General features: G+C 36.5%; 2 protein-coding genes across 3 annotated transcripts; both read right to left on the reverse strand.

The window, feature by feature from the left end:
• On the reverse strand, positions 1–2,289 carry LOC146902512 (Tetratricopeptide repeat (TPR)-like superfamily protein). Its single transcript, XM_085736314.1, has one exon. It carries the CDS (start codon positions 2,024–2,026, stop codon positions 149–151), a length of 1,878 nt encoding a protein of 625 aa, XP_085592440.1. The 5' UTR covers positions 2,027–2,289; the 3' UTR covers positions 1–148.
• A 682-nt stretch (positions 2,290–2,971) lies between these two features.
• SYD (P-loop containing nucleoside triphosphate hydrolases superfamily protein) lies at positions 2,972–23,855 on the reverse strand. Of its 2 annotated transcripts, none has more exons than XM_085737663.1 (35): positions 23,759–23,855; positions 22,716–22,830; positions 22,559–22,620; positions 21,890–21,978; positions 21,164–21,805; positions 20,481–20,635; positions 20,156–20,319; positions 20,000–20,064; positions 19,187–19,918; positions 18,798–18,970; positions 18,563–18,660; positions 18,297–18,482; positions 17,549–17,729; positions 17,262–17,456; positions 17,133–17,176; positions 16,817–16,873; positions 16,606–16,702; positions 16,174–16,346; positions 15,874–16,087; positions 15,497–15,622; positions 15,298–15,387; positions 14,499–14,615; positions 13,789–13,869; positions 12,905–13,012; positions 12,492–12,661; positions 11,638–11,716; positions 11,460–11,534; positions 10,242–10,339; positions 10,046–10,153; positions 9,248–9,305; positions 8,910–9,140; positions 7,288–8,650; positions 4,069–7,199; positions 3,752–3,991; positions 2,972–3,668 (listed from the first exon to the last, which is right to left on the reverse strand). In XM_085737663.1, the coding sequence occupies exons 2-35, from the start codon at positions 22,818–22,820 to the stop codon at positions 3,330–3,332; spliced, it is 9,846 nt and encodes a 3,281-aa protein (XP_085593789.1). In that variant the 5' UTR covers positions 22,821–22,830; positions 23,759–23,855; the 3' UTR covers positions 2,972–3,329. The 2 variants fall into 2 exon arrangements, with proteins under 2 accessions (XP_085593789.1, XP_085593788.1); XM_085737662.1 differs by having other exon boundaries at positions 3,752–3,997.
• Between the last annotated feature and the right edge of the window lie 2,711 nt (positions 23,856–26,566).

Below are 26,566 nucleotides of genomic sequence, written 5' to 3' on the forward strand. Positions count from 1 at the left end.
TATGTGACACCATATATATTCATTTGTATTTGACTACTTTTTATCTTCTACAAGTTACATGCAATTCAAAAATACATGGAAAAACTAAGGAACATTGTACCCGATATAAAGTTGTTTCACATAAATGAATATCGTTGTTTACAAAAGATCATTCAATATCAAAATTAATGGGCCGTGTGTGTCTCATTTCTAATTCAAGGAAGTATAGTATCTCAGATATATCAGCCATGCAAGGATATAAATTATTTCCTGATACAAATGCAGTCACCGCATTTCTTATCTCAATCCAACTACAGCCGGGCACTTTCTTCACCCCTTGGTCCATCATTTCCTTTCTTACTATCTCTGCCTCCTTCCACATCCCACTTGCACAATACATATTTGACAACAATACATAACCAACCTCTTTCTTAGGCTCTAAATTCTTTACATATTCCGCCACAGAGCTCCCTGTTCCTAAATCACTATGTGCATGACATGCACCAAGTAGAACCTCACATGAGTTGGTCTTATCTCTACTCGTCTTTGAATACTTCTTAGCTAAACTTTGTGCTTCGGCTACATATCCGCCTCGACCAAGCATATCCACCATGCATGCCACATGATCCATTCCTTGGACAAGTCCATATTCCAAACTCATTGATTGAAAGAAAGCAAATCCTTCATCAATAAGCCCCAAATGGCTGCAAGTCATTAGCAGCCCTGTGAAGGTTACTACATCAGGACTTACACCAGATGCCACCATTTCTCTGAACATGCATATAGCTTCATTACCCCTCCCATTTAGTCCAAACGCAAACAACATTGAATTCCAGGAAACCAGGTCCTTGTCATTAATGCCACGAAAAGCGAGCTTTGAACCTTCTATGTCACCACACTTAGCATACATATTAATCAAGCTATTGCCAACAAATAAATACTTGTCTAAACCAAGATGAATAATGCAACTGTGGACCATTTTTCCATGAACTAAGATTGCCAAGCTAGCACAAGCATGAAGGACCGCTCCAGCTACTAAATCATCAAGCTGGAAAGAGTTCCTTTTCATGTCTAAAAACAAACTTAAAGCTAAATCTCCATTCCCATTTCTCGTATACCCAACAATCATAGAAGTCCAAGATACAATATTTTTCTCCGGGGCTTGCTGAAAAGCAAGAAGAGCTTTCTGTGTCTCCCCCACTTTCATATGCGCATCAATGATCGCATTCCAAGACACTTGATTAAAAGCACCACCAGAGTTAAACACCTTCACAGCATCACCATGACATTCTAATTTAGCATAAAAGCTTACAATTGAGTTATTTACCTCCATAGCAGTACTCCAACCAGATTTAATCACAAAACAATGCATCATACATCCGTATAATAATTCCATCGACTCAGCACAAGCACTCATAAGAGCACTGAAAGTCCATTGATCTGGCTGATACAAACCCTCACACATCTCTTTAAACAAATGCAAGCATGCCTCAACTTCACCACAACGAGCATGAACCGCAATAACTATATTCCAAGCAACTTCAACTTTTTCAGGCATGCTACGAAAAATTTCAAAAGCCATATCAAGCCTACAAGTGTTTGCATAAGCAAACAGAAGTGAACACCATGTCACTTCATTACTATAATTCATCTCATCAAACACTTTTCTTGCATCATTCGGATTGAAACACTTTCCATACATATCAATCAGCGCGTTAGCGACAGGAAGAGAAGACGGATACCCTGAAACAACAACCAAAGAATGAACTTTTGTTCCAAAACGAAGATCAGATGCACCGGCACATGAATTTATTGCTGCAGAGTATGAGAAATTATCGGGTTTGGAATCGGAGATTCTCCTCATGCTATCGAAGAGATCAAAAGTTTGTTTGTAAAGTCCAAGGCGGGAATAGGCAGTTAACATGGCATTCCAAGCAACTGTATCTCGTTCAGGCATTTCATCAAACAGTTTGCGTGCGTGGCAAATTCGACCGGTACGTGCTAATGATACTATCTCAGATGTGGCCCGGATCAAATAAGGACGCATGCTAGTGACTGCACTGTGTGTCGCATTTAGTTTTGTGTCTTTTGAGAGATAAATAATAGTATTTGAGTTAAGCACCTTGTAGTTAGAAAATTCATTCAACTGAAAATTGAGATGTCATGGCATGCATGAGTGCATTTAAATTTGATGAAGTTGGTTACTTATATGAAGAGATCCACTCATTTGTTTCATAGGGTTCAACAAACTGGTCGTAATGAAGTTAGTTCAAGTTATTATTCTTAGAGCATTTTAACGGGGAGTCATTTATTTTGACAAGATGAAAAATATGTGACAACATATTGGCGTTGCATTTGCTTGTATAGGGAACGATGTTTAACAAATGACCATACATTCAATCCAAAAAAACAATTCTTTAAATTTTTATTCATTAATCTCCGCCAAAGAATTTGTTCAAAAACCTCCGTCAAAGAATCTATGAGGCACACAAGGTAGGTTCTTTCATTTCAACCAATTTTTTTTCATACACATGAATCTGAAATTGAACCCATATCATATGCTTAAGAAACTCAAATTTCTTACCATTTGGACCAATCCATTATCGGTAAAGCAATGGTAATTGTGTAACCAAAAAATAAAAAAGAAATGGTAATTATGCCTACATATATTTTTTAACGTTGCACAACGGTTATAGCTAACAACTGTCCTTCAAAAAGAGAACAATACTTTATTTTTTACATGTTTTATTTCCTTTTTTTCCTTATAAAAGCTAGTTTTAGAATAAATAAATGATCAACCATTTCAATCTATCATAATTTAATCTAAATTTGAACTACTTATATATTTTTTTTTCTAACCATTTTATTTGCCGATGAACCCCAACCACCATAATTCTTGATAAGCAATTTTCGTATCAGGTATCGGTATTGTATCGTACTCGCACTCATACTACGTATCGAAGCTTCATAGATATCAATGCTTTGAAAAAAATTAACCTTGGAATAATTAATGCCATTAAAATAGTTGTTGTGATACTGTTTCAACAAATGTGTCGCGGCAAAAATGACTGCTTAGATGAATGTTGGATGTTGGACCAGATATATCAACTCAGTTAAACCAGTGGGATATAAATAGAAGTTAAATTACAACATATATATGTACAACATAACACCTACATATGATATATAATATAATATATACAGGGACTGATTTCATTTCTCAGTTTCATATTCCAGGGCTTCTTCTTTCTCATACAAGCTCTGCTCTTCAGGGGCACTTTACAATCTGAATTTCGAACAACGTTCCTTTGATCATGAATTTCATACACTTTTGATTACTGTTACATTTCTCAGTCTTTTGATGCATTTTCTTCTTGTGCGACGTCATCTTTCTCTTTAGTTACATCAGTTTCAGAGTTTCCAATTGAATCCTTCTCAGACAACTCAACAAGCTCACTCACTGCTGCTGAAGAGCATACAGATGAAATATCCATTCCATCTCCTACATCAGCCTGCATTTTAGCTGTGCTTTCATCTACACCTTTCTCAGATAAGCCTTCCTCCTTTTCGACCGATGCTGAGGAATTAGGAGCTTGAGATACATTTGCAATCTCGGCAGCACTGCTTTCAGAAATATCTGTAGATGCCTCGATTTGATGACCAGTCTCAACTTCTAAAGGCTTTGATTCCTGTAATGTTAATAGATTTTATTTAATTGGTCCCAAAAGAAATGAATACAAGGTGCTAATATGTGCCAATGGCCATGAAATACCTCATTATCATCCATTTGATTCTCTTCATTTTCTGTAGCAGCAAGTGGGTTGCAGAGGACATCCCTTTTGGGTGATGCATCAACTTTATCTTCCTCCATCACTGACGAAGAAGTTAATTCCTTGCTTTTGGATGTCAATCCTGGATCAACCATGTCACAATCAGATACCTTTATTTGATGAACCATCTCAGCTTCAGAGCATTCTGATTTCTCCTGTGGTAAAGGACTGGCAATGGAATCCTGCACCTATGAAGTCGGGATAAAGTCAGAGAGGGAATTACAGAGTCAGAAGTGCTAAAAAGTGCAACGTGACATACCTTGGGGCCATCTATACAACTTCCCTCTAGAATCAAAGGATCCTTTTGTTCGTCCTGAATTAACACATCATTATCTTCCTTCACCAGCGAGCAAGAAGGCAGAGCGTCAATGTTTTTAGATGTAAGCCTTTCTGGATCACCCTCAGGTTCAGAAACGGGAGTAGCATTTATTTTATCGCTAATTTCAACTTCTAATTTTGTGCCTTTCATCGACAATGCATCCTCACTAGTGTGGCCGACAGTCACTAGATGGTCGGATTGCAACCTATCAGAACAATTTCTCTGATCTGCATTGGATTCCTCCATGTCATTCTGGGATTCAGACAGTTCAACTGATTTACTTTCAGATACCCCGACATTTTCTTCCTCCTTCAATTGGGACAATGAAGGATGAACAGTGTCTGGGACAGTTATTAATTCATCAACTTGAGGAACACCCGGTTTACCAAATGAGTCATCAGAGCACAATGATACCCCCAGAGACATTGAATGGCTTTCTAAACAATCATTACCTGATGAACTGGTCCCCACTTCTGTCTTTACCAAAGGAGATGAGCTCTTCAATGTATCATCTCCAACTTCAACTATACAGCTATCGCCCTGCTCGATTTTAGAATCTTTCAATTCATCAACTTCAACTATACAGTTATCGCCCTGCTCGATTTTAGAATCTTTCAATTCATCTCCAACTTCAACTATACAGTCATCGCCCTGCTCGATTTTAGAATCTTTCAATTCATCTGATGATGAACTAGTATATATGCCTCTTGTGGATGAATCAATTGGATCATCAGTTTCCACTTTATCAACTTTTGCTTCCTCCTGGACTCCAGAGCAGTTAGCCACAGCCTTGTCCATTGACTTCTCCAGAGGGACTGAGCCGTTATTTTGTTCTTTTACCAAGGTTGATGGGGGTAGAACTGCAGTTTCAGACATAGTTTCCCCCCCAAGACCAGAAACACCCACTGTATCGGTCACAACAGCTTCACTTACGGAATCATCTATATCCCTTCTTTCCTGGACGAGGGACTCTGAAATGCTCTCAACCAGCGGAGTCTCACGCAGATCAGACGGTTCTAATGCATCTGGGTGCTTCTGAGCTTGAACAGCTTTGGGGCTTACAGAACCTTCCTTTTCAGAAGCTGACTCTGAACCCTGCTTCATGGAGGGTTCTAGTGATTTTGAAGATGGTTCAGAAGGTGATGCAGGATCCAAGCTCAAACTCGGAGGCTCGGTATTATTTCTATCATGATCAGCTGATGCAGAAATTTTATCCCCAACAATGCCCTCTCCAAGAGAGAGTTCAGCAGATGCTTTTAAAGATGAGTCAGTTTCACTTCTAGAATTAATTTCAGCACTTTCAGAAATACTAGAAACTACAATTGTCCTTGATTGAGGATCGGTTGCAGGACTAGGTGGTGTCAGTTTTCGTTGATCACTCAAAATTTCAGCCTGACCAAATAACCTAGTGTTATCAGCACAAGCAAAAGATGAAGATGGTTCAGAAGGCTCCAACTTTTCATTAGAAGTGTTCTCTATAATATCTGGAGCTTCGTTTGCAGATGAATGACTCTGAACACAGATATCAGCCTGACTAGACTCGGGATTATTACTATAAATTTCCGGTACCAAAGGATTTGTTGAGCATCCTGTGCCATCAATACCAACGGGAGAAGATCTTGAACACTTCTCTAAAGAGTCGGATTGGCTTCCAAGATTATGATCACCCACTAAAGGAGGCTCAGCAACAGGAGAAGCCGCAGATGAACCTATCTCATGGGGGGCTGTCTCTATACTTATATCAGTAGAGCCACCACTAGTACGAAGCCTCTCAGAAGAGCCATCAATCTTTTGCTCATCATTAAGAGGAGTTATATCAAGAGCCTCCATTTCACTCTTAGTAGTCGAAATTTCAATATAATCTTGTGTCTGTTCAGCCTTTTCTTTAACTTCACCAGAACAGATAGTTTCAGGCTTACTGACGTTAGGCAGATCCATGTTCTCAAGAATCATGTTTTTATCAGATGCAATGTCGGATTCTTGCTTGTTCCCCTTCACTGGCATGGCAGGTGCCAGGCTCGGTGCTCCAGTAGTTGGCGCATCTAAACTTGGCTTTCCTTCCGGATTCTGCATATCAGATGCCCCTTCCCCTTCTGATTGTTTTTCATCAACATTCACTGCAACATTACCAGTTTGACACACTACCCCAGCAGTTTCTATATCAGAACATGCTTTATCCTCCACACTCTGGCTACCAGAGGCATCCGCGGCAGCTTTAGTTGTCACATGTACAAAAGGCGTGTTTCTATCTTCGCTCCCAATAGGATCATGAGATTTAGGCTTTGGCAAGCAAGTTCCGGAGAAAACTTCCTTCATTACCCTTGCAACATCATTGACATTTTGTATTCGGCCAAAAGGAGCAGCCTTATCTGAGGATACAGGTGCACTGTCAATCCTTGGCGATGCAACTTTCTGTTGCTTATTTTGGGCAGGATTGGTGGTTCTCTGTTTTCTTTTAGAATCATTAGCTACTCCACTGGGCATAAGGACCTCCAAAGCCTTAGCTTGAGTAACATTTGAAGTGTCTATACCCACCAGTGAATTCACTGGTGAAATCTGGGCATGATGACTTAATTTAGGATCTTGGCCAATAAGAGCATCAGAAGCAACGGGTAAAACCGGAGCTGATTTTTTTCCCCGGCGTCGTGGTGGCTCCAGTCTGTTTTGAGTTTTACGACCTTGCCTTTTGGCTGACACAGATTCATATGAGCTTGGATTAGATTCAGAGCCTGGTGGTAAAGGATAAACAGTGGTTAATGTACTGGGAACAATCTTTGCAGTCACAGGATCTACAGATTGACTAATGCTTTCTGTAGTTGCACTACCAGCCAAGGAATTAGTTTGAGTGTCGACAACCGAAGGAGAGATTTTTGAAGTTACAGCTGTTTGATGAATTTTATCATCTGAATGTTGATCTTTTGTAACCTCAGTAGTAGCCAATGTTGTGACAGATAAACTTTCATTCTCTGAATTATCGCAAACTGCAATTTTAGAAGGGGTGGTTTCAGAAGAGTTAATCTTCACAGAAGAATCATGAACATCAGCATTCTTAACCTTCTCTAAATCTTGCCCTGCAAAAAAAAATCCATAGTTTACCTCCAAGACATTTTCAAAAATAAATGTGATGTTAAAAATTTGAAACCGAAATGCACAGTATACCTTGAGAATTGACTGTACTATCTTCACACGAAGGCGAGATCACTGCCTGCTTGGCTAAATCATCTGATTCTTCCAATGTTTTTAAAGCCTGATTACTCTTTGACGCTTGATCCTGGATGATACATTTTGATTCTTGAACATTGTTCTCCAGCAAGTTGCTTAATTCAGTTCCTTTATCGCCTGATACAGCGTCCGATGAGGTCGGTAAATTAGAAGTTGGATCCATGCTCTGAAGACCTAAGACCACTGGAACAGGAGGTGACATTGTTGCCTGTTTCTTTCCCCTACGCCGAGGAGTTCCAGCTCCAACTTGTGACTTTCCAATTTGCCCTTTACTTTGCATCTGTACAGATGGATCACTGGGGACAGTTGGAGACAGAGTAGTAACAGAGGGCAAGGGAAGGAGGGGTAGCTGAGAATTCAAAACAACATCAACACCCAAATTATCGTTTCCACAGTTTGAAGCAGAAACTGAAACAGCAGTTGGATGGTGTACAGCAGTAGCGCTAGGAACAGTTTCACTCTGCGGAATAACTTGACCTGAAGAAGGACTCACTATTTTATCTTCCAATTGCTCATTGACCTTGACATCAGGACCAACAGAACCAGCGGGTACAGGAGGCGACATCACAACCTGCTTCTTCCCTCGACGCCTAGGCCATTCCCGGCCACTCTGAGTTTTCCGCCCTCGTCCTTTTGCATGAATAGGTACAGAAGCAGCGGCTGACTGAGAAAGCATAGGAGTGGCAGACAGTACATTAGCAGCCACTTCTGTATTAGACTGCTGCACAGGTCCTGTATTAGTAGGCATAGGAGTTGCAGCTGACTGAGAATTAAGTGGATTAGTAGGCATAGGAGTGGCAGGAGGTATGTTAGCAGTCACTCCTGTACTAGACTGCTGCATAGGTCCACCCACACCTGTAACTTCTGCAGAATGACCAACGGTATCAGGAGCAGATGATGTTAAATGTCCAGGCTCGTTTCCCTTCTGTAACTGCACTTCAGCAATTTTAGAAGTTACTGGAGGGATTACGGCAGCTGGTGACTTATCTGAAGCAATTCTTTTTGGTCTTCCACGGCCACGTTTTGCCGGTGGTGTTATCTCTTTAACATGCTGCACCGGCAAACTCTCGACAGATGGCAATATTGGGACAACAGACGGCAATATTGGAGCAACAGGTGGCAACATTGGAACCACTGGAGGCACAGCAGCAGGTTTTGTGACAGTAACAGATACAACAGAGCCGGTAGTATTGGTTGAATGGCTCACCTCAGACCCTTTTACTTTGGGAGAATCTGGTGTTTCAGTCTGACACATCTTCTCAAACTCCTCCTCTGTCCATTGCTCTTCATAGGAACGTACCTATAAAAAGTATGTAAAATGGTGATAAGAAATTAGATAGTATACCTAACACACTACATGAGTACATTTTCAATTACTTTTTCCTTTTTCCAATAAAGTTACCGGGAGGTGAAGTAAGACATATCACAATTATACAAGACTATTACCCCTAGGAAATCTCATAAAATATTTGTATGATGATAATTGATAACACAGTATACCATGCAAAGAGCAAAAAGTGGACACGAATACAATCGTCAGAACAAAATAAAAAGACAACCTCTCTTGCACGTTTTCCTCTGCCATAATGTTGAGTATCAGGGCCACCAAGAGCTCCTCTCTTCCGTTTTACTCCATTAGAATCTACTTCACCCTTAGGCACATCATCATATATCTTCATTGCTTCATTGAACTGTTTCAGGTCTTCATCAGTGACAAGTCGAGAAGGAAGGGGAGGAATAACATCCGAGCCATCAGCTGAATGTCCTAGGACCAAATTCTTCCATGTAGCCTGGAACATAATTTTTGGGGAGCTCCGGTAAGATTCTCTTCAGAAACAGCAAGTAAAAAGATATATTTACGTGGATGAAAAGCCCAACCAAATATTAAATAGCATACCAGCTCACTTTCCTTCCTGTTTCTGTCAACAGCCTCAAACACATCTAACTCTGCTTCACTGCCAACAAAAACAAGATTTCAGTCGCATTTCCCTGCGCTTTCTTCTCTTTTTGACACAATTCGGGTGGGTTGGGTACTGAATTATAAAGTAGCTATAAATTATACTCCCTCCGTCACAATAATAGTCGTTTAAGGTTTGTGCACGATTTTTAAGAAAATGATTAATTGTGGAGATTTTAATGATAAAATTAGTATCATTTACTAAAATAACCTTATTAATTGTAGTTGATGGAGTAGTTAAGTTGGATAAAATTCAATAAATAAGGGTATAATAGTGGAAAAAAAATAACCGTTGCATTGGTATTCTAAAGTGACAATTATTTTGAGACAAGAGAAAAATGCTAGAGACAGTTATTTTGAGACGGAGGGAGTAATATTTTTGCGACAACATAGAATAACACAACGTTGAAGCTATAAATACAATTGCAGAAATAACAGACCAACAGTTGTGACACTAGAAGATCGTCAACCAATAAAGAATGCAGTTAAAAAGATATCATGCTTATAAAAATACATCAGGAATCCTTCTTTATAATTAAAATGAAGATAAGTAAGAGTCAACACATATCTTACCACAATTACTATCAATTCCTAATATATCTACCAATTTGTAATTGTCAAAAATTGACATAAATTCAAATATCAATGGATGTAGAGAAAGGAAATCCCACATTAGAAAATAACTAATATTAAGCCACAGATAAAAGCAGAAGGTAAAAGCCAAAAAAAGTTATGCACCTGCGGGCTAAGACATCATTTAGAGCATCATCCTCCAAAACAGGTGCAGCCTCTTCTTTCTTACACTCACGCAGAAGAGATTCCAAGTATTCTCTTCGATCTTCGGCACTACAACAGATATAGACAAAATGAAAATTTAGAGCTGATTTGAAATCAGTGATAAATTAAAGGTGAAGTACATCACAGCATAGTCAACCTTGTATTATTGTCAAAAAATCCAGCAGTAATGCTCTGATTAGCAACACCAAGTTTGTGCTCAGCTGAAGCTCTGACTTGTTCTTCAACAGTTTGTACCTTGTGACATTGTAAGCAGAAAAAACTTTAGCATGTGTGATAATATGGCACTACATTTACAGTAATGATATGACGCCATGATTGGGAAGAATACAACGGTTCCCAGTGAATTTGAGAATCCCGAGTCCCTGACCTCTCCTCCCTTCACTTACTGATTCCAAAAACCCATCTCTCAATTGCCTGCTCCTAATTAATACGATTACAGGCCAACTAATTACTAACTTCTACTAACAACTAACTCTTTTAGTTACATTACATTCATCCAGTTAGTTGTTCCCTCTCTTCTTCCCAACATATAATACCCTCATAACTATTGGCTTGCTACATAATCCCATAGCAATAATACCTGAAAATGCTACTATAAATAGTCACCAAAACTGACAAGCTAAACACACTGGAAAACAAACGCATTTTACAAGCAACACCACATGTCTCATTCATCTCAATCCTCCAAAATAAAGGGATAAAATATCAATATCAAGACCACAAAATGAATGAATTGATGAAATTTTATAAAGCATTTAACAGCAAAGAAGTATGTATAGAACAGTTTACATGCACTACATGTCAACAATGACATCAAAACAAATCCACCGGCAAAAGACAAGTCCCACCCAATTCGAGTATTTAATTACTTATTAAATTCATGTGACTTGAAGTTTTGAATTTCATCGTATTCTAAGAGTGTGTCAATCAAGCACATTTGAAACAATGATCGCCACGCATCAGGTATTTAGGTTCTACTCAACAAGAGATAAGATTTGAATATTTTTTAATTAATTCTCATTTCTCACTATGGAGTAAGAAGCATAAATATCTCAAATATGGTAAACTGTTTGAAAACCAATAGCTTGTAATTGTAATACTTGAAACCAGATATCCAAAGTACACATACTGTTGAGAGTCCCACATTGACTGGAGATATTGCCCAAGCAGTGGTTATAAGGCTTGGGCATTCCTCGCCTTACATGCTGATTTTGTGCGGCTGTGTTAGACCCCTTGCCCAAAATCTAAGACTTACTTCAAAATTTAGACTATAAACCATCCCAACAATAACAAAACAGTAACTCAGAAAGAATAGTACTTCTGTTATAAAAAAAAAAGAACAAATAGTACTAACTGTTTCAAAGCGAAGAACAAGAACATCTTTCTTTTGACCAATTCTATGAGCCCTTGCCTGAGCTTGCAGATCAACCTGAAATCATGCCAACAACCACATTATGATTATAATAATACTAATAATAAGCAATAAAACCAAACAAAATATATAGAAAATCATATAAAAGAAATTTCATTGCCTGGGGATTCCAATCAGTGTCAAATAAAATCACTGTATCGGCAGCTTGAAGATTCACTCCAACACCACCGGCTCGAATGCTTGTAACGATAGATGAATGTCAGCCATATGAAAGATAATATAAATTGAAGGTAACCCAAAAACAAGATAAAATAGGCCTGTTTGTTATGTGCTTAGATTATATCTTAAAATCATGAAACAAATAATCAGGACAAAAATTACTAGAACTCGAGATATTGCCAAGGTAATCCAATTATGCATGAGGTTTCTTTCAATCACAGTACGAAACTTAAATGACTTAAATCCGATCATTTCAAACTAACTGTACTGAAATGTTTAAACAAAATAAATAACTAGAAGTGCATCCACACAGGCATATAAGGCTTCAGGTTCTCAATAATTTCCAGAATTAATTCTGATTAGAAATATAGTGCATACATGGTTCTTGAAGGTTTCTTATATTCTTTATTTCTGATAGATCTCATAAATTTCCAACTAGTCCGATACATTTTAAATCAAAATCCTTCAGTTAGAAATCATTTAAATATATAAAAATCAGAAAAATATTTTAATATCAGAAAAATATTTTTATGTCAGTTCATGTGCAAAAAATAAGATGAAGATCGATTAATCCAAAACAGTACAAAGCTTTAAGTTAGTCAATGAAAGTTATACTTTCCATTGTGTAGTTCCCGTTACAACATATGGATTAAGGTTCAAATGTTTCAGTTGACTAAAAATACTATTAAATTTCTTGGAAACAAAACCCGAAAAAATAAACCTCCTTCCACAATCTAATGTTTCAATTGACTATTTCACAAGCACACCTAGTACTCTGATAGAAATTAAAATTACCTGAGTAAGAAAATAAAATATGGGGAATCAGGTTTGTTAAATAGGTCAATTAGAGCACCACGATCACCTCCTGATGTATGCCCATCCAACCGGAGGTACCGATACTGTTTTGAAGTTAAGTATTCTTCCATAACATCCAGAAGCCTAGTCATCGTTGAAAAGAAAAGAACCTGTAAAAGCATTAGCAGTATGATATCAAACATTAAGAATTAAATTTTCAAAAGCTTGACCAGAACATAAGAACCAGTTTAGTTTCCTAGACTTCACAGAGGGAACATAAACTGTCATACACATTCAGCATCCAGAGTAAGTTTACAAAATATCTTTCAACACAGCTATAACAACAAATGTCAATACCAATGTGAAAGAAATTAGATGCAGTAATCCAGCGACAAGCATATAGGATTTCATACCCGGTGATCTGTTGCCTTCAATTTAGGTAAAACACGGTCCAGCATCTCAAGCTTCCCACAAAGTCTAATAATTGGTGGCAGATAATGCTTAGGTATATAGTGATCTACCTGCAAATGGAAAAAAAATAAAAAAAAAGTCATATTGTACATGCACTGTAGCATGCCCTGTCTCCCCCCTCCTTCAAAAATAGTAACAAATATAGAATCGCACAAAACTTAACCTCTTGCTGCAGTAGTCAAATAAATGCAAATATTGCTTTGATACCGGATTTACAAACCAAAAAAAAAAAAGGAAGAGAAATAAACATGGAATCTGAAGTGGTTTAAGCTATTCACCAAACTAATGGCCTATACTCACACAAATCACTAAGATCAATGAACATTACAACGATTACTACTCAACATAGATATCCTCATTCCCTGTTGTGACATGATGTCACAACAAGAGCTTTTCCGGTTGGGTCATATATTAGTGCAAGGTCAAAATAAAACACGAACCATTTTATACCTCGCCATACATTGCTTTATTTTTTAATATCCTCATTCCCTGTTGTGACATGATGTCACAACAAGAGCTTTTCCGGTTGGGTCATATATTAGTGCAAGGTCAAAATAACACACAAACCATTTTATACCTCGCCATACATTGCTTTATTTTTTAGGATATTTCTTTTTGTCAGGTTTTACCAATTTATAAAATGATCTTGAAAATACCATAACAGAATGTTTTTCAAACTCTTAAATTCACGTTAAAAATAAAACCCAAGATGTAATTTAAATCTCAAAAACTCCATTCTCTAAGTGAAATGCAGTTGAAGTCATAATTCAATCATCAATAAGTACATTAGGATCAGAGAAGAAGCGTATATAGGATATGGACATACCTCCTCTGAGTGAAGCTGGCTGAGATATGGATGATTGCATATATTTCGAAGCTCCATGACAGAGTTGTGCACTGACCGAGCCTGACAATTGGGAATATAAATTAGACCACAAAAGTTGTTCATGTGTGGAAAGATATTTTAATTAGGGTTTGTCTAACATGTGCAACATTGCACATGTTTAGGAAACTAAAAGTAGCAACCTTTAATTGAAAAACAACAATCATTTATTTAAAAGTTACATATTTAATACTCCCTCCGTTTCAAAATGAGTGTCGTTTTAGCCAAAAAAAATTGTTTCAAAATGAATGTCACTTTCAGTTTCCAATGCAATAATAACTTTTTCTTTTCAATTGTACCCTTCAATTAATACTATGTTACACTACTTCCAAAGTATTATTTTTTCTTTAATGAAAAACAAACCAATAGTTGATTAGGATAATTTGGTAAAATTGCTATGACATTTGACTACTTTATTCCATTCATTAATCTGTGTGCAATTGGCTAAAGCGACACTCATCTTGAAACGGAGGGAGTATAAAATACACAAGTTACAATACAAATTTACAATTTTGAACTTCTTAACATGTGCAAATTTGCACATGATAGAAAAACCCTTCTGATTAAAAAGAAAAGTAAATAAATCCTCAGTCCACTATCAAATGGTCAAGTTACATCATTCAACAAAAAGCAAAAGGTACTATAAAGAATACCTTTGAAGTGCCAATAGCACCAAGATTATCTTCCACTCTCTTCATCAAAAGTTTTTGATATGAAGAAGCCTCACATCTTATAAGTCTCTCAATCTTCGAAGGCAGCTGATTTTCAACCTATAATATAAGAAAACATTGGAAACACAAGAACAACAAGGTGAGATGATGATTTCAGAAGCTAATAATATCAGTAAGGCAGACTGGCAGACAAGCTACATTGCTGATTTCAATATCATATTTTCAAGTCATTGTAAGTGATGGAGAGTCAAGATGGCAGTCACGTTCAAATAACATATAATGAAAACAACTGCATCAGTTAGCTTAAACATGGAAAATATATTTCCTACATATATAAAACCATTCAAACTTAAAGATACCATGCATCAAATTCTATATTACACCAGAAATTGAACTAACGTTTATGTTACATTAGTAAATGTTAGAGGCAACACAGGCTGCTGAATGCTAAAAATTCTTTTACTAGTAAATTTTTTGGGAATGCTCACGAATACAAAACACACAGAAATTAAAGCCTCAAGCAAAATTAAAAGAATAATGAATGTATAAATGGAAAAACATACACTGGGATAAGGATAATAATATCAAGTACTTGAAATTATTAATAATTTCACGTACTACTAAGAGTGAACAACTGACTATAAGAATCAAAACAAGAATCATAACTCATATGACATACAAGTATATATACATAAGAAAATAACAAACTTTGCTCATAGACACGAGTATACAAAAATTTAAGGAAACGTAAGAAATAAGTTTAAAGTTGAGTATTAATGACCTTGTGTTTAAGCCTCCGAAGTACAAATGGTCTCAAAACTTGGTGCAGACGATTTATGATCAAGAGATTCTCCTCCTCAGACAGTAAAGCCTAGTTACAAACAGAAAACAACAAAATAAACATACAAAATCAAGGAAGCTTAACTTAGAACAAAAACTTTGTGTAAGTTTTATATAGATGGGATTGGTCCATAACTTACTTCATCGGGTGAGTTATCTCCAGTACTCTCAAATGGCTTATTAAACCATTGAGAAAAATCCTCAGATGAATTGAATATGTTAGGCAACAAGAAGTTAAGTAGTGCCCAGAGTTCTTCAAGGTTGTTCTGCACATAAAGAAACCAGCAGTTACAGACTGTAAATGTCACAGAAAAAAAGGACAAAAGTGAAACAAAGGGCATTATAAGAGCCTGAAAGAAAGGCTGGGCAGAAACTGTGTCATTCCCAAGAAAAAGCACAAGCATATGTTTTAAGAAGATTTTATTAAAAAAAAATGAAATGGTACAAGCAGAAATGCTAAGTAAACTGCAATAAGAGCCACAAGAAAAAAAAAAACAAAAGAACAAAAAAGAAAAACCTGCAATGGTGTTCCAGTTAACAGCAATCTGTGAGAGCTCTGGTAGTGTTTCAAGTCAGCATTCAACTTGCAAGAAGCATTCTTTATTCGGTGGCCTTCATCAATTATTATATAGTGCCAATGTACTTTGCTCAGCTTTGGTCTATCATGCTTGTTCATCAGATATTCATACGTTGTCAAAAGAACATTGAATTTGTGGTGAACAATCCTTTCCCTAAAATATGAAAGAATCAATAAGGAACATACACAAGACAAAGTATCAAACAGATGAAGGGGGTCAATATCTTAAAGTCCAATTACTTGAATAACCGGCGTCTCTCCTCTGGCGGTCCAGCATAGACAATTTTATGAATACTAGGAGCCCAAAAGTTTATCTCTGACTCCCAACCGGGTAGAACTGAAGAGGGTACAACAACAAGGAATGGTCCTCTATCATTTTTGGTTTCCATCAGGTAGCAAATTAGAGAAATCACCTACAAAATAAAAGGACAGTAAGATTTTATCTATACAAATCACAAATGTTCTTCTGATCTTTCTAGTACAAAATATGCACCATGATTTTTAGCATGTACACATGCACTGTAACACAATCATAGAACTCCAAAAAATGGACGGGGTCTATAGTAAATGACATACTACCAAAAATGCTAGTATTGGAAAGAGGACAAAAAAAAACAAATAGGAACCCACTTAAGTATATATAAAATCTTATCAGTTAACATAATTGATTACCTGAACTGTTTTACCCAGACCCATTTCATCCGCAAGGATTCCATTCAAATGATTGTTGTATAGCGAAACCAACCACCTCAGACCATTCATTTGATATCTACAGACAAAATTGAAATCACAAGGAGTAAGAGAATAAAAACTTAGATCTTCAATGGAAGATACAAATAGATGTTGAGTAAATCGTATGAAAATAAAAACAGTTTTCACATACTCTCTTAATTTTCCGCCATGCAGAATAGATGGCTGCTCTGCAATGCTCTCCTTTACACTGCAGGAAGGAAAAAAAATTGCTTAGCATGAATCAGGTCATAAAAAATATTCAACATAGTATGAGTATGAATTTCAATAATATATTTATGGATTGATGGAACCAATAGACCATGAACAACTCAACACTTTAAATCTTTGAAACTAAAAATAAACCACCAAAACTCCTCAATCTCCAGTGCTTTTCATCCTTTCATTAATAATAAAAGTTCAATATAGCTACCTATCAGTACCAAAAAACATAAGAGCAGAACTGATACCTGTGGGCCATCTTATAATACTTCTCGTTACTTTCCATATAATGCTGTGAAACAGAATTTGAAAAAATCACCGACATATTTAAGAAATAAGACTTCAACTTAATATTGGGATGTGTGTGGCAAACTTGCCTTAGCCTGATCACTTTCATCCTCGTCTACCAAAGTAGTTTCACTATTCTCAAGAAAATTGGTACTTCCTCCCTCATCAACGTCCTGCCCTGAACGTCCTGCAGCAGCCTTTGCTTCCTGTAGCTTAGACCCAAGCTTTTGAAGGTACTTTTCAGTCGCTTTAAGGAGTTGCTTCACACGATCTGATTTTGCATCCTTATGTGGCAATGAAGACATAATTCAGTGTTAAGAATGCAAACTTCAATGCATGTCATGTATCTATTAATATAATAAGAAAATAAACCTACCTGCACCATACGAAGATAACCTTCCACGTCGTTTATTTTTAGCAAATTAATCTTCTCCCGCTGGATTCTATCAATTTTCTCACGATGAATACGTTCCTTTCTTTTATGGAACTCCTTCACATATCTATTGACACCCTTCCACCGTTCTCTCTTGATTTTGAATACATCATCAAGTTTTTCCCTAAATTTCAAGTAATAATGCAAGTATTTGAGGCAAAGAGTACAGATAATAGTGAATAATGGTTATCCAAATACAATTTGTTAGATGATGTTATTGATAATAGTAATAGAACAGAAACTCAACTTCTAAAAGTGTATTATAGGAAAAGGTTAGGATAATTATGAGTTAATTTCTGTTAGTTATCCTTATATTTCAGTGTTAGTTGTTTTATGTTTTCTGTTGGGAGTCAGTTAATGGGGATATTTAGGAATGGTTAGTTATCCCAGGATTTAGGAGTTAGTTGCTTTAGATCTTTCCTCCCTTTCCTTTTGTACAGGATGTCCATACATAGATACTCCTATATAGGATGTCCATATAAGATTGTTGGCTTTGATTAGTTGACTGGAGAATTTCAAGTGTCAGGGGAGTATCTTCCTATGTAACTTTCTTTTTTTTCTATCAATAAATCTGCAGGGATGAACAATCCCCTTTCCTCTATTTTGTTCTTTCATAGAACCCTAACACAATGAATTGGAAAAATTAAAGAGATGGAAAAAGCATGTAGAAAAAGGTAAATAAGGAACATACTTGTGAACTTCTATCTCAGTGAAAAACTCCTTCTGCCTCTCACGAATCCGTTTCTGCCGCTCTTCCTTCATTTTCAGCTCATACCTTTCAAGTTGTTTGACTCTCCTACCATGCCTGTTTTTCTTAAATGATTTCAAATGTTCCAACTCAGATGTAACTGGTTTGAAAAAATCGTTCAGAAAATCACTGCCCACAAAGGAAAAATATAATGTCAAACTGTGAGTTGAACAAAATAACAAATTCATTCATATAAAAATACACATTACCTCCGAAGTCGACGTTGAAGATCTAATAGTTGAAGTTTTTTCAACTCTATGACACTTTTTGTCTTAGCAGAAATATCTTCGCATGAGCTCACATTTTCCTAGATCACAAGGAATGAACAACAGACCAACAATGTTTATGCAACATCCAATTATTGCCAACCATATATTGAATGTGCAAGGAGAATATATTAAGCACTAAACTAGAAAAACTAAAAGTTACAATAAAAAGGCAAACCTTTAACTTGTGAAAACATGTTGTCATTCTTTCCTTTGCTTTCTGCTGTTTTTGCATCCAATTTTGCTGAACTAGAAGCCTCTTTTTCTGCTGATCCATAATCCATCTCTCTGACATGGTAAATTTTTTAGATGGCAAATCAGCTGATGCTAACTTATCATTTCCTCCTTGCTCTGTAGCAAAAAATATGTCATTTTTAGATACATAATCAACTGGAACTGTTTTGATAAATCAGCCAGTAATTGCTGTTAACATTCAGGAATCCATGTATCATTAAAACTTGAAGTGACACAGAAAAGATAAGCGTCAACAAACTGATTGTAATGATATGACATAATTGATCCTCTTCAACAACAAAAAAACATGACATAATTGACAATGGCTTTCACCTGCAGAAACATTTTTGCCCAATACATTTCCATTCATCGTGGTTACTCCTCCGTGGTGATTGCTATCAATCCCTGGAACAGGTTTCCAGTGCTCTTTCAAAGAATAAGAAGTCAAGTGATTAACAGAGTTGGGATTCCAGGAACCACGACTGTTGACAACACTCTGAAAGTGAGTAGGAATATTCTCTCTTCTTTCTATAGGTAACTCATGTTGAGAAGTAGAGACCTGTGGAGACCCCTTTGAAGCCTCGCTAGGACCAGCAAATCCAGTCCAGTTATTAGGGCCTACAACAGAAGGTTGGTTAGCTCTCCCAGCCGTCAGGATACCATTGTCACTGTCATCCAAATTACTGTTACCAACTACAATACCCCTTGAACTTGAAGAATCTTTCAGCTGATATGGAGTAGCTGAAGAAGATTGCGCAGCGACTCTTTCTTGGATTCGTCTCTCAACATCTCTTTTTGCGGCAAGATGTTTGCTGTCTTCTGAAGGTGTCTGGATGTCAGAATGAAGGTTACCTTTGTCTTCTAACAATCTTGTGCCATCAGTTCCCTTCATAAAAGATTCAGCCTCTAGAAATTTTCCAGCAGAGGAGGACCCTGAAGGATTTTTATCCGTCGGTCTTAGATTGCTCGAACTTCCAAATGGCATTATGACCCCTGGCGTGTTACCAGGCTCACTAAAAGAATGTGATTTTCCTTTGGGGTCATTTGGATCTTTATTAGAACCATCTGTATTAACATCACATTGCATATACCAGTTAGCCGGTGAAGATCTTTGATAATGTTAAGTAAAATATAAATATCAGTCACCTTCTCTAGCAAAAAAGGTTCCAAATGCAACTTCAAGATGTAGTTTCTTTGGCGGTAAACCATTTCTGCACATAGAACAATAGTGTTTCAAAATAAAGCTCAACATAAAATTCTGTCCATTTTTTCAAATAAAAAAGATAGCAGAACAATATCTACCTAAATGCTAGAAAAACAAGGCACTGAGCTCGAAGCTGTTTTAACTGGTTTTCTTTGAAAGGCATAGTAGATGATGCAGCAGGAACTGGGGATTTTCCTGTATCTCTAGGGGGAACACCTTGTCTAAGCATAGTCATTTCTGAGCCACTATTTTGCCTGCCAATCTGCCAATAAAATTATCTGATCAACCAATCATATACAAGCCACATAATAAAAAAGAGCAACAGAAGTAAATAAGTTTCAACTAAATTACATGAGTATATCAAGATGAAAAAGTAGAGCTACAAGACAAATCCAGAAGCATATAGTAATGAGTAACAAGTACCTGAGATATTTGATGCCCATCAGCTAAAGTATTTGAATTCCCCCCATCACGATTAAGAGGACCACCATATTGCATGGAACTTGAGAAAACTGGTTCGTTCATTGTAGACACATTAGTAGGAACCACCATCCCTCCATGAACCCTAGCATATGCACCTGAAATTCAATGCATTCTTTCTATGAATATTTGTGGGTACAAAATTCAAAATTATAGTTTTTTCTAGTAAAATTGATTCTATCATTCTCCCCATTATTTAACATTAGTAGAAACATCCATATGTAGAAAGAGAAGTATCTCACAGCATTAAAAAATAACTTCAGAACAGAACTGAGGCATATGACAATCAAATGATTAAGGAACAGCCATGATTGGTATAAGAACCTGGGGTAAAATAATCTCCACTCGGATAAATTATTCAATTCTATTGACTATATTTAATTCATAAACTCTTCTACAATGTCTTCTCTCAAATTTCACCAATCAAATAGTAGGACTTGGCATTTAGGTATAAATATTCTAGATAGTCATCAGTTCTCAAACAAAAGAGCATAGTCGATTGATCAAGTTGCATCATGAATAATACTTGAAATTTTCCCTTACTAGTATAAATATTTTTTAAAAGGTTGTCCATCTTTATTTTGATTCATGCACCTCTAATTACATGTGTAAAAGTTAAGAACCACCTTGCTGCTTCCCAGGAGCAATATGAGCAGAGGAAACTTCCAAGTCTTCTGGATACTTTGAATTTGGAGCCCGCCCCGTTGGATTGCCAATATTTGTCGAATCAGTTTGCTTTGCCAATAAATGATGACCTTCTGGGTTTGCCCTAAGCATGGTTTTCATGTTTCCAGAAAAAGTTGAAATATTCTCCATTTGACTGTTATTTGGAACCACGCTAAAGTTTGTCATTTCACCACTTTTAGCTGGAATACCATCTGATGGTTCAGTCTTGGTCATTTTCCCCTTCCTTGTATTAACACCAGTGTTGCGAGGTTCTACTAGAGAAGAACTGTCAACATGCATTTCCACAGGTGATGTGGAATCACCCCTCTTTCTTTTTGTGTTACCTTTCTTACCATCCTTTTGATTCGCCTGTTTGTCTTGTGACAGTGAGTTAGCAGACCTAGAATCCAAACTAGATGGACTTTCTTGATCAAAAGATTGATTACTCCTCTGAGCTACAGATCCTTGATAATAATCAGGAGCTCCGCCAGTTGGGGCAATTGGTGGTCGACCAGAAGTAAAGGGTTCCATTTTGGGAGCCTCGCTTTCAGCCAAACCTGGTCTGGAATCTTTTGCACCACCCACTGCTTGTGAAGAAGATCCTGCAAAAACCACAAATGGAGATTAAATCAACTGAAAAACTATCACAAATGCTCTTCAAACAGTATTAAAACTAGCATAATTACCTATTTGTGGAACACCAGTCAAAGGAAGACGTGACGACTTCAGTGCTTCAATATCGAGGCCATGTTGGTTGATGACAGTCTCCATTGCCCTATTACAAGCAGCATTAAGTAAGAGGAAATAGTGATATGCACCAAACAGCATTAAATAAGAAAAACAAAATATGGTCTAGTGCTAAGAATGATATGTATATGCTTCACTACAATCACCAATGCAATACGGAGAAAAGTAATTCCAGAAGATGATTTGACAGTTAAGTTTATGATCCATTTGCTAACCCAATCAAATAAAGGTGTTCTCATGGAAGAAGCTGTCAGCTTCAAACATATCATTCAAACTGAACCAAGCAAACTGGCTAAACAAATTCACAATCATACTTTGTTTAGGAAGAGGCTCCCAAGCCCAACAAACATCCATCGCCATTCACCAGCTTGCACACAATGCAATTCAACAAACCTTTCCCATTATTATTCCATTTTCCATCACCCCAATAGTTGATATTATAACTGTTGGGAAATGATAATTTCAGAAGTAACTGTGTGTCCTTAAAAGGACAATGTGCATTAGATTCTCAATTCTACTATCTTAGCTCACGACAAAAGAGCCTTAGGGCTAAATAATTGAATTCCTATATACGAACAAGTTTGAGTACTAAGTTTCAGATGTTTTACCTTGATATCACTTGATATGGCATTGAATGTTCCTTTCCGCTGGATTTCATATGTTGTAGTATCTGAAACACTCATCAAATCAATTGCAAGTAAGCCTAGTTTTATAAGGGGTAAAAGAATAGTTGAAGAAATTCATGGAAGAAGAAACAACACACACCACATAGAGTTTAGTAGCCAACTTGACTGGCTCATCTTTAGAATCTTGAATAAGTTTATGCAGAAACTTGGCAGCCTCCAACTCGACATTCTGTGGAGATGCCATCTCATTTGTCCTGCACAAGCAAAGTATTGTGATACAAACTCCAAATCAGCCGAAAAATTCAGAATAGTCTTCTTAGAATTTGGGTTGGGCCTAACAACCGTGTTCAGACCATATCTCATCCAATGTGGGAATCTTAACACACACCCTCAAACCCAGAACTGAACATTTGGAGTGTGACCCAAGTGGTCCGATAGCGGAAACCTAATAGCAGGTGGTCCAACGGATCTTGGATAGGCTCTGATACCATCTTAGAATTTGGGTTGGGCCAAACTCAATCTTACAAAGACGGTTTTGTAAGGATGAGTTAGGCCCAACTTGTAATCTTTGAACTAATAAAGAGAACCAACTTATAATGATTGTATGACCAACCTCAATAAAAATGGATAACATAGTTCCAATACTGACACGAAGATAAACCCATAGATTTTATGCTACACTCCCAAACCAAAAAAAAAAAAAAAGGAAAAACATTAATTAAGAATACATAACAAAACATGCAAGAAATTGTTTTTCCCAGCATCTGGGACATATACATCCATAATAAAGTGCTAACAACATTCAATTTTCTACCTAGTACCCTACCTTAAAGTTATCAAAAAACCAATTAATGAGTAAAACTACCCCAAAATCTAAAATTAGATAAATAGATGAACCCAATTTGTTCTTTCTTAGTAGAAAACAAAACCCAGAAAGAAAAACCCTGGCTTTAAACAAAAGTCCTAAAATAAGAAATCGTTGATTAACACTGTAAAACATGAAAAATGACCTAAAAGCTTGGTGAATATTAGCAAAATAGAAGAAATTACAGCTGAATCAGCTGAAATCTGCGAATCAAAACAAATTTGCAGAAAAATTGAAAAGTGGGTGAGATGGTAAATGAGAAAGAGGGAAGAGTCTCAAAATCCAATTGAGAGAAAAAGGGAGTGAGAAAGGATTACCGGATCAGAGGTGAGAGAGACGATTCTCAAAATCTGGTTTCAGGTTCAGCTGCTCACGGTGTGTGAAGAAGAAGAAAATGAAAATGAAACCAAAAACGAGTTTTTGTTATTTTTGGCGTAATAAATAAAAAAACCCAAACACAGCGCAAAGTTTCGCACGAGTGTGCAAGCTCTTTTCGTGTGAACGGCTTACGTTACGTTCATTAAGTTTGTGAAAAATTGAAATGGTATGAAACTCTCCATTTTAATTACCAAACTATATCAAAAATTAAAATGCAATAATTGAAGTTTATGATATTGATTTTCCAGAAAGACTATAATAATAATTTGAAGTTTGATCGAAGAAATTAATGTCTTATCGATAATTGTTTTATTCGACACTTGAAATTAGGTTCTACTTAACAAACCGTCTTTAGTTTGAGCTCAATAATTGATCGTGTCGGACTTGAGATCATTGAGTTGATGTCGTTGAATGACCTTTGAGTACCTATTTCCGTCAATCGTGGTCTTCTTCTTTGTAGTTTGCAAGCTTCTTCTCTTGGGGAATGAGGGTGGTGTACCTCCATGTGCTCCAACACTCAAGAGTGGCGTGGGACGATAGGTGTACATGTGAAAAGCTAAATATTTATAGTCGAGGTTTAAGGACTTGGTCCTTGTACCTTTACCTGGACAATTGTTCTAGAAGGACAGTCATAGTCCTTTGAGAGACAACTGCGAGTGTTTAGTATCTAGTAGATTGGTGTCGCGAATCCTACTGGGTGTTCATCTTTGGTCTCGTGCACTTTTGTACCTTTGACCTTTTTAACTATTCTCTTTTGGTTATGTTTTTTCCCATGTCGCGACCATGTGGACTCCTTTCGCAAGGAGCCCTTTGGAACATATGTGTGCTTGAAAGTCAGCCAATACCAGAATAATAATCATTTGAACTCAATCGCTTGATTAAACTCTATTTCCTCTTTGAAAATGTAAAACCGAGTAATAAAAAAACAAAGAACAAACTAAGGCAGGAGAAGAAACACGATATGGGGGGAAAGGAAAGTCATGACAAGATATCGATGAACATAAGTATTGAGTCTGTGGTATTTATATCGTTAAATCCGCTAAACAAATTAGCGTTAGGGTCGGATTCATTCGGGTATTATAGTAATAATTATAAGTTAAATCTGATTAAATACCCAAAACCATCCTAAATGACTGGTTCAAGCTAGTTAACTGATAAAAGCAGTCTTTGAAGATTAAGTTTACGAAATTACGACTTATACAACATAAACTCGACTCAATTGCATTCAACTACCGAATACATGTTTGGTCAATTTTATTTACTTAGGAGTTAGGATTTATGAGTCAAAATTAATTAATGTCAAATTTTAACTTATATGGTAGCGTTATAAATAAAAAATATTCACTTAGAACAATCTTTGAAGAAAAAGTTAAAGACGGATACAAATTTTGGTCCATCTAAATGTATAGATAGTCTTATTCATTTTCTTTCATAATTGTACTTAAGGAGCCTAAAAATTAAGAGTTACCGATCAAATCCGACTTAAATTGGAGTTTCATAAATTCGACTTAAATTCATACCTTGTAACCTAAAAATGAAATTTTTTTAGGTCAGCCTTATTCTTTTTCTTTTACATAGGTCAGCCTTATTTGTTTAAGGGTCTGTTTGGTTCGAGAGTTTTGGAGGGGAGATTTTTAATTTAAAGTGTTTGGTTCAATTTTTAGAATGGGAGGGGAGGAGAGGGGAGATGATCAAATTTTATTGCACAGAATTATTATTATTATTATTATTATTATTATGCTTGAAACAACTTTTACTATTATTAGGCTATAGGTTATATTATCTTATAACAACTTTTATTCCATATTATTAACAATTTTTTCTTGTAACAACTTTTATTACTCCTTGTAACAACCCTATTACTAATCCATTATTCCATCGTCTACATCATGTTGTTATCGATTACATCGTTATTGTTTCGTTACTTTATGAACCAAACACACTTTTAATTAAAATATCTCTCCTCCCCTCCCCTCCATTAAAATTCCTCCCCTCCCCTCTCATCCCCTCCTAATTCTTGAACCAAACGGACCCTAAGAGTTACCAATCAAATCTAATTAATATCATGGCTTGACTTATGTAAATGTATTTTCAAAAACATCTTAGTATATTAACTTTTAAGTTAAATTTAATGTAAATCCACTTAAACATCATGGCTGAAGAAGGAAAGACTAACATTTTTTAAATTAACACAAGGCTAAATATTTATTAATTACTCTTATTATTGTTCAAGCCATTTTTTTAGGAGTTTAAGCCAACTATACTGTTCATTATTGTTTAAGCCAGCTGCATTGTTGCACCTGTATTAAACCGCAACGTATATTTTTTTTTGAAGGAAAACCGCAACGTATATTTATATCTAAACTTGTGAATTGGGCGTAAATACGCTTCATATGTATTTCTCTTTGAAATCCTCTCTTTAACAAATATTGTATAGAACACCTCATCGTTTAATTTTTCTCTGCATGGGTATGCATCAAACTCACCCTTCATAGCTGCATGGCAGCCGGAGTTGGTGGTGGACCACTCACAAGCCGTCAGTTTTTTACATTAGCACCTAAAATCCTATTATATGTCCATTTTGAAGAAAATTGTTGTTGACACATATGAGAAGGCTGAGAAACACCAGTAAAAAACGTAAATGCCCCTGCGACAGTTAATTGTCGAGGAATTAAAAACACGGCTGCAGTTAACTGCCGAAGAAAACTTCGGAAATTCAATTTTATCCATCGGCACTTAAGTGCCGT

Source organism: Medicago sativa, chromosome 8 (assembly GCF_051527215.1).
Source record: "Medicago sativa cultivar Bolivia chromosome 8, Bolivia_mono, whole genome shotgun sequence".
Lineage (NCBI taxonomy): Eukaryota > Viridiplantae > Streptophyta > Magnoliopsida > Fabales > Fabaceae > Medicago > Medicago sativa.

Coding starts and splice junctions, on each gene's coding strand:
- SYD (XM_085737662.1), bottom strand. CDS start 22,820: ATGGCATCTCCACAGAATGTCGAGTTGGAGGCTGCCAAGTTTCTGCAT. Junction 17,457..17,548: donor GTTATCTTCGTATGGTGCAG/GTAGGTTTATTT, acceptor TTGCCACATAAG/GATGCAAAATCAGATCGTGT. Junction 15,388..15,496: donor GAGATAACTCACCCGATGAA/GTAAGTTATGGA, acceptor GTTTGTAACTAG/GCTTTACTGTCTGAGGAGGA.
- LOC146902512 (XM_085736314.1), bottom strand. CDS start 2,026: ATGCGTCCTTATTTGATCCGGGCCACATCTGAGATAGTATCATTAGCA.